General features: G+C 33.2%; 1 protein-coding gene across 2 annotated transcripts; it reads left to right on the top strand.

The window, feature by feature from the left end:
* The first annotated feature begins 6,922 nt into the window (after positions 1-6,922).
* Positions 6,923-11,489, top strand: LOC144553619 (RNA-binding (RRM/RBD/RNP motifs) family protein). Of its 2 annotated transcripts, none has more exons than XM_078301864.1 (10): positions 6,923-7,403; positions 7,492-7,554; positions 7,730-7,814; positions 8,703-8,762; positions 9,732-9,801; positions 9,961-10,018; positions 10,212-10,321; positions 10,973-11,042; positions 11,120-11,199; positions 11,323-11,489. In XM_078301864.1, the coding sequence occupies exons 1-10, from the start codon at positions 7,023-7,025 to the stop codon at positions 11,366-11,368; spliced, it is 1,023 nt and encodes a 340-aa protein (XP_078157990.1). In that variant the 5' UTR covers positions 6,923-7,022; the 3' UTR covers positions 11,369-11,489. The 2 variants fall into 2 exon arrangements, with proteins under 2 accessions (XP_078157990.1, XP_078157991.1); XM_078301865.1 differs by having other exon boundaries at positions 6,927-7,403; positions 9,967-10,018.
* The last annotated feature ends 611 nt before the right edge of the window (positions 11,490-12,100 follow it).

Genomic DNA, 12,100 nt, shown 5'->3' with positions numbered 1-12,100 from the left:
TGAATGGAGAAGAAGAAGAAGAAGAAGCTGAAGAGAAGCAGAGGTTGCAAGAAAATGATAAAATAAGAGAGGTCAAGATTAGAATTAGCAAGAAGCAACTGGAGAAGGCATTAACCAGCAATGCCCTCGACAAAGTTTTAGAGAATATTGTCAGCAATGGAATTGTTTCTCATCACCATAATATTAATATTAATATTAATACTAATATTGAAGCCCACTGGAAGCCCCGCTTGCAGACTATACCAGAAGTCGTTGAAGAGAGATGAATTTCTTTTTATTATTAATTTCACTCATCTTTTTCTTACCTTTTGCTAAATGCAACAAATTAATTAATTAATTTGTATATTCTGTTAGCTTAGTGTATCTGTTTGTAATATATTCTGTACAAATTTCTTTTGAGTGCAAATGCATCGTGTAAATTTTGGTAATTAATGGATTGTAATTTCAGGTTAATAATTACTAATTAGCCATCCAGCTGCCACCTAGATACATTTTTTTAGTTGCTGACAAAATTAAAGTGGGTAATTAATTAATATATATATCTACCGGCCGTTTCATTAAGAAACATTATAATATATATATATATATATATATATATATATATATATATTCAATGTTTACAAAAATGGTACTAACTATATATATTATGTACCTGTCAGCAAGCTAGGTAAGTAATATATAGTAATACAAAATACCTCGGGCATTAGACAATATTTCCCGGAATACTACTAGCTAGAAATATACAAAACATAATTAAACAACACCAGAAAAGTTTAGCAGTATCAATCACCATAAGTGGAACCATGACAAGTAGATCATAAACGTAGGGGTACGTGTCAATGATATCTTTTTAACCGTTTATCATCCGTATCGTATTTGATAAGATGAGTATGGGTAATGATTTTTTTTGTTAGCTAATTAAACAAGTAAGGGTACAGATAAAGATTATTCCGTACCCGTTATCTTATAGGATATTTATATAAAATAAAATTATATGATAATGTTTGAGAAATAATTAGCAATGGTGAAATATTTGTTTGATATTTCATATGATAATGTTTGAGCAATAATTAGTGAGTGCTTTTGTTATTTAGTGTATGTTTTTTGTTTATAAAAAATGTTAAACATATTACTTTTATTTGCATGTCTTGTTATTTAGTTAAATAATTGAATTTGACAGAAAAATATATTCGTGTATTTGAATTCTCTTGTTTTATAAAAAATAATTTCATTGAAATTGATTACACATTTATTTTTATTTTTTTATTAGTAATGCTATTGCATATGTGTGAAATGAATAAATTTTGAAGTTCTATTTGTAAAATATAATAAAATTAATTATTGTATTAGTTTATTATTCACCCGCTATCGTTTCGTATTTATTGTACCAACATGGTAAACTTAAAAAAGTAAAATAAAACAGTCTGAATTTAATCCCAATCAAATCTAGAAATTCGGTTCTTTTTAGTTATATAGGAAGTTTATTTTGAGATTTGTGCTAGAGTTATATAAACAAGTTTTGTTAATCACACCCTCAAGTAAAATGAGGGATACGGATCCCCCTCTCATTATTTTTGTTGAATAATAAGAAGAAAAAAAACATGAATTTAGAATAAAAGAAAGAGAAAAAGAAACTACTAGAAAAAAAAAAACATAAAAGAAAATTTGTTTGTATATCCGATACTTGTTATATTTGAAAAGAAAGACGGACAAGAGTAAGATTTTTTATTTTTCGTTGACTTATCGAGTATGTAAGAAAAGGAATAAGCAGGTAGCACAGATTCCCTCAAGTGTTAGCGTCCATACTGAATTTGAATAAATGAAGATTCCTCAAGGAACCGGTACACACACTATCACTATATATGCAGTCATGAGTCATGATCTCTTTCTTAACAAAAAAGTAACGCACGTGTTATATAATTAAATTACAAACTTTTGAATATTTGACTTGTAGCGCAGTAAAGGAAAAAAAAATGTTTCAAAATTTCCAAAAATAGGTAATATATTATTATTATTATTATATATAGCTAACCCCACGTACCGTTGCTTAATTTGCGTCTCGCTTTTTGTGATGTAACGGCCCGTCCCCGCAGTGGTGTAGACAGCATCTTCCCATACAACGGGTCAAAAAGGTTAAAGATTTTGATTAAATTTGTGGAGCGCATGATCGAGTCGTGGAGAGAGAGAGACAGAGTTATTTTGATTCTATATATATATTTATTATGGAAAAAGGTTTTTGTCCATTCTTTTTTGTCCACCATCTATTCACAGTGTTATTTGGTTTTCACTTTCTAACGGTTTAACTTGTATTTAAACATATCGCCAAACGATGGAACCTTCCGAATTTTATTTTTCAAATTTCCGATCAGATTTTCTTTTTTGAATTTCTCTCTTTCTTTTCTCCTTGCTCGTTGCCTTTTCTCCTCTCCTTGATTGCAATCCGATCAGATTTATCTCTCTCTTTATTTTCTCCTTGATTGAAATCCGATCCGACTATCAATCATTCTACTTGTCTCCTCTCCTCCTCTTAGCCTTGTGAGTTCGGACAGAGTCGGTGAGGTGTATGGCGAGAAGAATCGAGAATGAGAGACCTCCTGCAGATCTGGCCCCGCTTTTCCCTGGATGTGATTACGAGCACTAGTTGATAATACTGATGGATAAGCCAGGTGGCGAGAAGGCAACAAAACAACAGATGATTGATTGCTACATCCAAACAGCATTCCTAGTGGATATGATACCAATGAATTTCACGAAGGCATTACTGGATCTCACTGACCACATAGACCCTCAACAAATTACGTTCTTGTGCAATCTAATTTGGTGTATTTGGAAAGCTAGGAATGCTGAGATTTTCTCACGAAGAAAGGAAAAACCTACAAGTTTTTCCTCAAAAAAAAAAAGTTGTTGGAAGGTAACAAAATTTCTCCTAATTTTTCTTACTTATGTAGAAGTCTTTTTCTAATGTAATGCTGTGTTTTGTTAAAACAGCGAAGAGGAAGCAAAGAAGCGCATCTACAATTTTATCATTTTGACTGAATTTTTTATCTGAATATTATTCGTATGTTGTAATTTCGTATGATTTTGTATTCTCCTTTTTTTATAGTACATATATATATGAAATACAATATATATGTCTCATTTTACAGGGTATCGAACTGTTATGAAAGTTTCTGGATGTTTGAAAATGTGAAGTACGTTTTTTGTCAGATTTGTTATTTAAGTTACAACATTGAATTATGAATTTTACAGTATTGGTGCATATTGAAATGTTTTTATATTGTACTGTTAGTTTTGCGAAATTGTGCATTTTGTAATATGTTATGAAAGTTTCTGGATGTTTGAAAATTTGAATGACTTTTTTTCGGCCATTTTTATTAATAACCCAAAAAAAAAAAGTTTTTTTACTAAAGTAACCCTAAAATATGAGTTTTTCCAAATATAACCAAACCGCCAGGAACCTGGGCGGTCCAGTAGGGACCAGACCGCCAGCGTTCTGGGCGGTCCGCTTTTTTTTTTTTTTTTTTTTTTTTAGAGATCTGATTTGTCAGTTGGATATCACGAGTCTAAAGATAACACTAATTAAGGACTTGGTCTTGATTCACAACTTTTTTTTAAGAGAATAATTGGAGAGCGAGAGAGAGAATAATTGGATTATTCACTAGTGGAGAACTTGGAATTAGTGTCAGCTGTTTATGGGTATTAGTGTCAGACATTAGGCGACACTAATCGGGCTGATACTAATACTTTGTAAATAGCCGACACTAAAACAGAAAATACATAAAACAGAAAACAAATAACACTCACTAAATAAAATATCATCCAAATTGCTCATTTATTGTTATTCTTATAAATGGTTTGTGCAAACCCTAAAACAGAAAATACATAAAAGACATGACGTCTGTTTAAATACAAACCCTAAAACAAAAAATACATAAAAGATACATCAAAGACCCTAAAAACTCTAAAATTATAAAGAAATGTCCAAAAGTCCAAAAGACATCAAGAAATTGGAAAAAAAAGTAATGGAAAGATAGATTTGGTTCTGAGATCACACAGATTCTCAATTCTTTAATAAAACTGATACATCAAGAACTAACTTCTGCCAAAAGACATGACGTCTGTTTAAATACAAACCCTAAAAACAGAAAATACATAAAAAAAAAAACATAAAAGACCCTAAAAACTATAAAATTATAAAGAAAGGTCCAAAAGTCCATGAAGGAAGACTCGGATCGCGAATCTGAGTCCAAAAATGTAGATTTGTTTCTAATTCGGTTTTGGGCTGTGGAGTTCCTGTCAAAATTTCAGCTCGATCCGACGGACGAATCAAAAGTTACGCCCCTTTTCGTGAAGCATGCGCAGGACCATATTGCATCATATTTGCCAAAAAATAAAACATTTGATATATTTATAAGTCATGTTGTCTAATTGTAGAAAAATCCAAATAAATTGAAATTTGTATCAATTCTGTGTATTTTTAATGCTCTACATGCTGGTGTAATAACTTTTTCAGTTTGGTCCCTGTATCAGTCCAGACTTGCTGATTTACCAACAGAGGTCAAATTTAATGTTTTTAGTGCATTGCACTATACCAACAGCTTTTGCCTAGTGCTTGGCTGCTGAGTTTGGACTTGGTACCATACCAGAGGTCAGTCTAGGGTGCTTTGTGCATGGACAGAGATCTAATTTGAGGTTTGAACATATTTTAGTATCTCTAAACTATTGTTTTAGTACCATAAATATAGAGAAGAAGATCAACAAGCTGTCAGAGCTTGAAATTTTTTGAATCAAAGCCAAGTCCTTAATTAGTGTTATCTTTAGACTTGTGATATCCAACTGACAAATCAATTGAAAGTTATAAAGAGTTACGACATCACTCAAATGTTTTATTTTTTGACAAATACTCTAAGCAAAACTAAAACTTCACAAATAAAAATATTAAGAAAAAAAATCAGATCTCTAAAAAAAAAAAAAAAAAAAAAAAAAAAGCGGACCGCCCGTGTCCCTAGCGGTCCGCTATAGAAGTGGACTGCCAGCATGCCTGGCGGTTTGGTTATATTTGGAAAAACTCAAATTTTGGGGTTACTTTTGTAAAAAACTTTTTTTTTTTGGTTATTAATAAAAATGACCGACTTTTTTTATAAGATTTTTTACATAAATTACAGCTTTGAATTAGGAATTTTACAGGATTGACGCAAGTCAGTTTTACATGATATATGTTGTTATTTTTTAAATGTTATGTACATCATTTTATATTATAAATGGGTTTGGTTTACGGTATAGGTGACAAATTTTATAGTATATAAGTAATGTTTTCATATGCACTTTGTATTATTTGTTATGATATGTGTATGTTACATTTTATATTAAGTAATTTACAGTATATAAGATATATAAATACAGTGTTATGAATACATTTTGATGTACATCATTGTATTTTTTTTGTTTGTGTCTAACATTCTTTAGTATTGATTTTTACAGTTTTGCCCCAATGGCTTTTGATTTTAATGAAGATTTGGCAAGTGAAAATTCTAGCGTGAATAGTGTTGCAAAAATTAGGGTTGTAGAAATTGATTTAAATGCCGAACCCGATATTGTGGGAGATGTAAGAATTGAACAATCAGCAGAGTCAAACATTGTGGTGAACAGATTTTGTGTGTGGTGAACAGATTTTTGTTGAACAGATCATGGATGTATGTATAGATTAGAAATTTTATAGTATACATGGTATTATTTTATGGTTTATATTTTGAAATTTTACACTATACATGATTCTTTGCAGGTTGTAGTTTAAGCTGAAATGTAGCATTTTTTACATTTTATCTTATAGTATACATGGTATTATTTTATGGTTTAGATTTAGAAATTTTACAGTATTCAAGATTTAATTGAAAATTTTACAATATACAAGATTCAATTGAAAATTTTACTGTATACAAGATTCAATTTTTACAGTATACAAGATTCAATCGAAAATTTTACGGTATACAAGATTCAATTTTACAGTATACAAGATTCAACCCAGTGTGGACGCTAGTAACTAACTCTAACTGCCAATAACTTCCTATAACTGCAATTCCCGAAAGTACAGTTTGAAAGTACATTTCTTTTCTCCTGTTGTGTAAGTTGCAATCTTTTTCTAACTATCATGGGACCACTTCAAATAGTTGCTGGATGTTTTGTGATTAATTGATATATTTTATGTGAAATATTATATAATTATACAACACGTAGAAGTAATTTTACAGCATTCGCGCAAGTCAAAACTATGAACAAATGATGGACAAAAGTCGGTAGATAATTAGACGCTTTTATTTATTATCGCTATCAGTACACCGGCTGTAGAAACTAAAATCAATTTGATGAAGAATTGGCTTTAAGATTCGTACTAGATTATTTAAAGCCAATATATATATGACTCAGATGTCATTATACACGGTCAGCATGCATGCAAGTATATATATATTGCACTGGGACTCTAGAAAACAGGATGAGGTCAGACGTGACTAAGTCTTCTTGCTCTCACGGTCTCACCTCATCTATACCAAGTTTTCTAAAACGCGCAGCTCATGACCGTACCTGTCCTCTGTATATATATATATTTATTTATTTAAGCATCCATCTCCAGTTCTCCACAGCAGAGCTAGATTAATTAGGTTCAATTCTCTATATATTCACTTCACCCGTAATTAATATGAAAACATTAATTAGCTAGATAGTAGATAGATACTCATTACTCATTACTCATACTAGCTAGTGATTTATTTGAACAGTGTTGTATTTGTATAAATAGTGCAAAATGGATAAAAAAGAAAAAGAAAAAGAAAAAGAGAGGCCCAAACGAAAGATCCAAAACCTATAAACCGTTTAAAGCTCATCTCAATTCTCAGGAGTCAGGCCCAAATCCAATCAAATTTTATCATCAACTCCGGTCTCCGGATGGCAGTGGCTAAACTAAAACGATAAAACCAAGTCCAAGTGACCAAACCCCTGCTCGGCTGCTCGGCTCCTCGGCTCCTGCTATGTCCGCCTCCTACCACCGCCACGCTCCGCCTCCCTCCTCCTCCACCGCCGAACCCCTCCCCTACGCTGCCACCTACTCCACTACCCTTCCGCCGCCTCTCCCTCCTCCACCTAACCAGCCCTATTCCCACCCCCACAATCCCCACTCGTACCACATCCAGCATCCGCCTCTTGAACCCACCCCCTCTGCATCTGCATCCGCATCTGCATCTGCATCTTTCGTGACCTTTGATTACTCCCTCCCAGCGCAGAATCAGCTGAGAACCCTTTTCATCGCTGGCCTACCTGATGACACAAAACCTCGCGAGATTTACAACCTTTTCAGGGAGTTTCCCGGGTACGAATCTTCTAATGTTCGCGTTAAGAACGGATCATCCCAGGTAATTAATAACTCTTTTCATGCATCATGCATCTTCTATATAACATTCTATCTTGTTTCTAACCAATTATTGTATTGTAATTTTGTAGGCCTTTGCCTTTGCTGTATTCGCAGATCAGCATTCTGCACTGACGGCACTGCATGCTTATAATGTACTCTACTCAAACTGTATTTCAACTGTGCATGTATTAATCATACCTGTAGCCTATGCCCAATGCAGTACAAGTGACCATAATTACATTGCTGAGGTTCCAAACATATAAATTGAGTTCACAAATTCAGATCAGACTGAACCTGAACTTCCTCTAAATATTTCTCTGCATGCAGGGAATGAAATTTGATCTTCAAAGGGATTCAGTTCTTCATATTGAGCTTGCCAAGTCTAATTCTAAAGGAAAACGTTCTAGAGGAGGTATTTTCTTTTCCTCTAGTTCCCCTTTTTTATTGCATATATGCCTTGCTTCCATTACATCTTAAAATTTCGGCTATTGCAGCTCCTTTATCATTCTTAGTATATTTGCACTTTTAGTGGTTACTCTCATAGAAGCTGCTGCTGTGTTCATGACAAGTGACACTTCAATTTTCTATGTCATATTTTATCTCAATTTTAACAATGCTCAATTAATCCCTTATGCTGCGAGCCTTATTTATATTCTTAATGAACCTAATCAATGCTTAAAAGTATGAAGTGATGTTATAAAAAATGTAGAATAGAAGGGAAGAAAGAGCTTTGTCTTCTTATCTCCCACATCTATAAGCAGTTTCCTTCCTCTCATCTATCTTGCAGTTGCTTCTTACCTGCCCTCTTGATTGCTTTCTCCCTCACTCTCTACAACTTTAGAGTGCTTGTTAAAGTACAAGAATATTTATTATGTTGTAAGGAAATTATAGAACCCCAGAGTTATTTTATGCTTTATGAGCTGAGCCTCTGTTGAAAATTTGTGCCCTTCAAAACTAATGGTTGTAATTCATATACACTAAAAAAAATGTTTAACTGCTGTTGGATTGCTGAAGACTGAGTTAATATTTGTGCTCACATGCTGTTTTTTCTGAAAACTATGAGTTTGAAAGAGGGAGCTTTTGGAATTTGTAATTTGTAATTAGTTTTATCTCAATGAGTTTTTATACCCAAGAAAAGTTTGTTATCATGCATTAGTATCTTTGATTACCGCGTATGCAAAATTTTCCTTGTCGTGAGTTTTAATTATTTATTGTTTTTTAGATTAAAATGTCCCTTTTTAAGTATTTTTTTTAAAAACATTTCCATTTCTTTATATTTAGTTCTTTTCCTCTTTGTCAGATGATGATGGCTCTTTTCCTCACAACGCAACAAAATACTCCAGAGGAGAAGAAGAATTTGGTAATTACTATCTTGATTTCTTTATTACATTCTGTAATTCTTGTGGAGTATTTTAAATTAAGAGAGGTCAAATCCAACCTATTTTGCTTCCCTATCAGTACCCATATTTTTTCTTTAGGACTAAAACGTGTGAATTCCAAAGACAAATCTGAACTGTTGATCTTGTTTAATATCAAGACTAATGTATTCATGTCCAATTCTATAGAATTTAATGTTTCATGTAATACAAGATTAAGAGGCTGAAGAACCAATGCATCAAATAAGTTCTGACGAAATTGTTGATTTTTTGGCCTCCTAAATGTACCCTAGATTTTGTAGCTTTTATATGAATGCATTACTCATGATGTGGACAAAGATTAACATTATTTGCAATTCGGAATTACTGTTTTATATTATAACACCAAATAATAAGTATAATGGGCACAAACAAAGTGGACATTTTATTGCTTCTCTTTAATTTATAATAATTTCCAGAATCATGATAGGAAATATTTACTGAGGAAATTTTGGCTAAAATCTCTGCTTTCTTAAAATAACATACTGAACAATTTTATGCATGGTACATTATTTTGACCTTTTAAATAATGTAAAATAATTCCAAGCACCAAACAATGTTGTTTCATTTTTGATGCTATGATATAAAATATATGTATGGGTACAAAAATGTTTTGCACTGTATAATCTTCTTGGTCTTTTGCTTGCTGTATTTCAGACATTTTTCTGAATTACATAGGTTATTGAAAGGGTCCATTACTATTTTGATTTTCAAACATTTGAAAATACAATCATGGTAATAACAGCTAATAATTGCCTATAATAATTTGTGCATACATGTGCACATACCTGAGAAGAATTGCTACAGAAATCATTTGGCAGTGACAAGTTTCTTTTGCAATCCGTTACAATACCGCACTTATACACAAGCTCACTCTACCACATACATGGGCCCCACTTTGCACACTCTAACAGGTGTTGGAAGCAATGTGCACACATCAGGACACGCACTTCACAGCTTGAGTGGTTATCCTTCTGCACCAAGGTTATGGCACCACTAGCACAATGTTTTGTTATACACTAATTGTCACACCAAAATGAACTCGATTAAATAAATCTGTGATATAGTTTTAACTAGTTGTTTCAAGAGTGATGGAAGAACTGGTATTTCTTTCGGACTCTTTAATGCTAAATTTCACTGTACTTTCAGGTTATCTAGCCTGGAGCCTCCTCCTCCACCTGGAACTGACTATAAAAAATTGGTGAGCATGCTTTATTAACTTCTTTTTAATGTGGTCATTAGTTATTTGCTTCAACAATTGCTCTCTGATATCTTAAATTCACTTGAATTGAACTTTGGTTTGTTCTCAGAAGAGACCTGGCAGATGTACACTTGCAACTGTCGTGTCTTTCTCTTACTAGATAATTGATTCTGAGTACTCTGTTTGCTTGAAGGAACTAAGATCAATGGGTGCCCCTCAAGAAAATCCTCCTTGCCCGACACTCTATGTGACTAATCTGGGTCCAACCTGTACAGAGGATGAGCTAACTCAAGTTTTATCTAGGTTCTCTCCCTCCCTCTCTCTCTCTCTCTCTCTCTCTCACACACACACACACACACACACACACACCCTCGGTCCTCTCTTTATCTCTGTGCACGCGCTCTTTTCTTTAATTAAAATGAGTATAAAGCACTACTAGCTTTTTTACTAATACGAATGCAGCAAGAATCAGCACACTGCGATGCTAAACTCCCTGGGCAGTACCACATACATTATGGTACCCGTAGCTAAGTCACCAGCCCAAGATTAGACCAATACCACCACCAAATTTTCTTGCAAGCACAAGCAAAACACCATAAATGCCACCATGAAGCTTGTGCCAGGAAATGCTCATAAATATGATAATTGACCACAAGCAGCAAAAAAACCTGGTGGAGTAGGGCCCCTCAACATACACTGGCCATGAGCCCTTAATTTAGCTTCTGTCAGAATCAGGATTCTCTTGTTAGTATTCCTGAGCACCTCTTCAGCATACATTGGTGGAACATAAAACTTTCCTTCTCCATTTCAGAGCCTAACCAGTGATTGAACAAAGTATTATTTCCCCAAATAAAGTGCATGTGATAATTATTCAGAATTTGGAATTTCTTCTGTTTATTTCTACTGTATTTGGTCCTAATGTTTGGTTTAATATAAGATGTCATAATGTTATAGGTGGCCTGGGTTTCTAAAACTTAAGTTGCAAAGGCGGCGTGGACCATCTGCTGCATTTGTTGACTTCAAGGTAAGTTAAGTTTGTTTGTGGTTGATGACAATATTGTTGAAGGCTAGAGTTATTATTGTTCTATGCTTTTTGAACAGGATGAGGAGAGTGCAACCACGGCCCTGATTAATTTGCAAGGAACACTGTTACATTCTTCAACTGAAGGAATGCGTTTAGAGTATCCTTGCATCTATTTTGTTATCTGTTTATAAATACATCCCTTTTTTCTTTTCTTTTTTTTTTCTTTTTTTCTGGTCTATATGTCTTTTTATATCACATGTTGCCTTGACACGAGTGTTAGATATGCAAAATCAAGGATGGGTACACGCAAGCATGACAGACGATAGATCTGCACTAAATTTATTATTGGTAGTAGTTGAGTAATTAATTGTTGTAATTTGTAAACTTAATTAGTCCATAACTTTAAAGTGTAATATTTATATTAGCTAATGAGTTGTATTTGAAAAACCTATCTGCATCTTATATTTAATTGTATGATGATGATTTTGTGTAATGTACCAACCAAAACTTCTACTTTAGGTATTAGATAGGTGTAGTCGATCATAAATTAGTTTTCAGTTATGTGGGTCAATTTTTTAGAGCCACTTGCACTGATGCTACAGGTGGATCTGCATGCAGAACTATATATTATATTATATTATATTATATTATATTATATTATATTATATTATATTATATTATATTCACTCTTGAAGATTACAAATGGGGACCTCCTAATCCTGAATTCTAAAATCTGATAAAATGACTCTAAATAAAATTTCTGAATTCTGGTAGATGTTCATAGGATGAACGATGAAATGTTTGTTTTACTCTTACACGGTGGTCGGTGGGTGGAGTCATCGAGGGCGTGATTGTTTGCAAATAATAATAATTTTTATTTAATAAATCACTTATTTTCAGTTTCAGATGATACTAACTAAGTCAGGATTAGACCAATTATGATACGACACATTGGCGAAGTCTCCAGATATTTACGGAAGTCCCTAGAGAACACCTGGCGGTCGGTGTCGTGTGTGGCGGTCGCACAAAGAAGGAAAATGTTTCTTATGGAGGAGTAT

The sequence above is a fragment of the Carex rostrata genome, chromosome 4 (genome assembly GCF_964058835.1).
Source record: "Carex rostrata chromosome 4, lpCarRost1.2, whole genome shotgun sequence".
Classification (NCBI taxonomy): Eukaryota; Viridiplantae; Streptophyta; class Magnoliopsida; order Poales; family Cyperaceae; genus Carex; species Carex rostrata.
This window is presented reverse-complemented; position numbering and strand designations above follow the sequence as displayed.

What these genes read in the sequence shown, in the direction of transcription:
- LOC144553619 (XM_078301864.1), top strand. Translation starts at nt 7,023, where the DNA reads ATGTCCGCCTCCTACCACCGCCACGCTCCGCCTCCCTCCTCCTCCACC. An exon ending in CGGCACTGCATGCTTATAAT is followed by an intron (nt 7,555 to 7,729) that starts GTACTCTACTCA and finishes CTCTGCATGCAG; the next exon opens with GGAATGAAATTTGATCTTCA. An exon ending in CAGAGGAGAAGAAGAATTTG is followed by an intron (nt 8,763 to 9,731) that starts GTAATTACTATC and finishes ACACTCTAACAG; the next exon opens with GTGTTGGAAGCAATGTGCAC.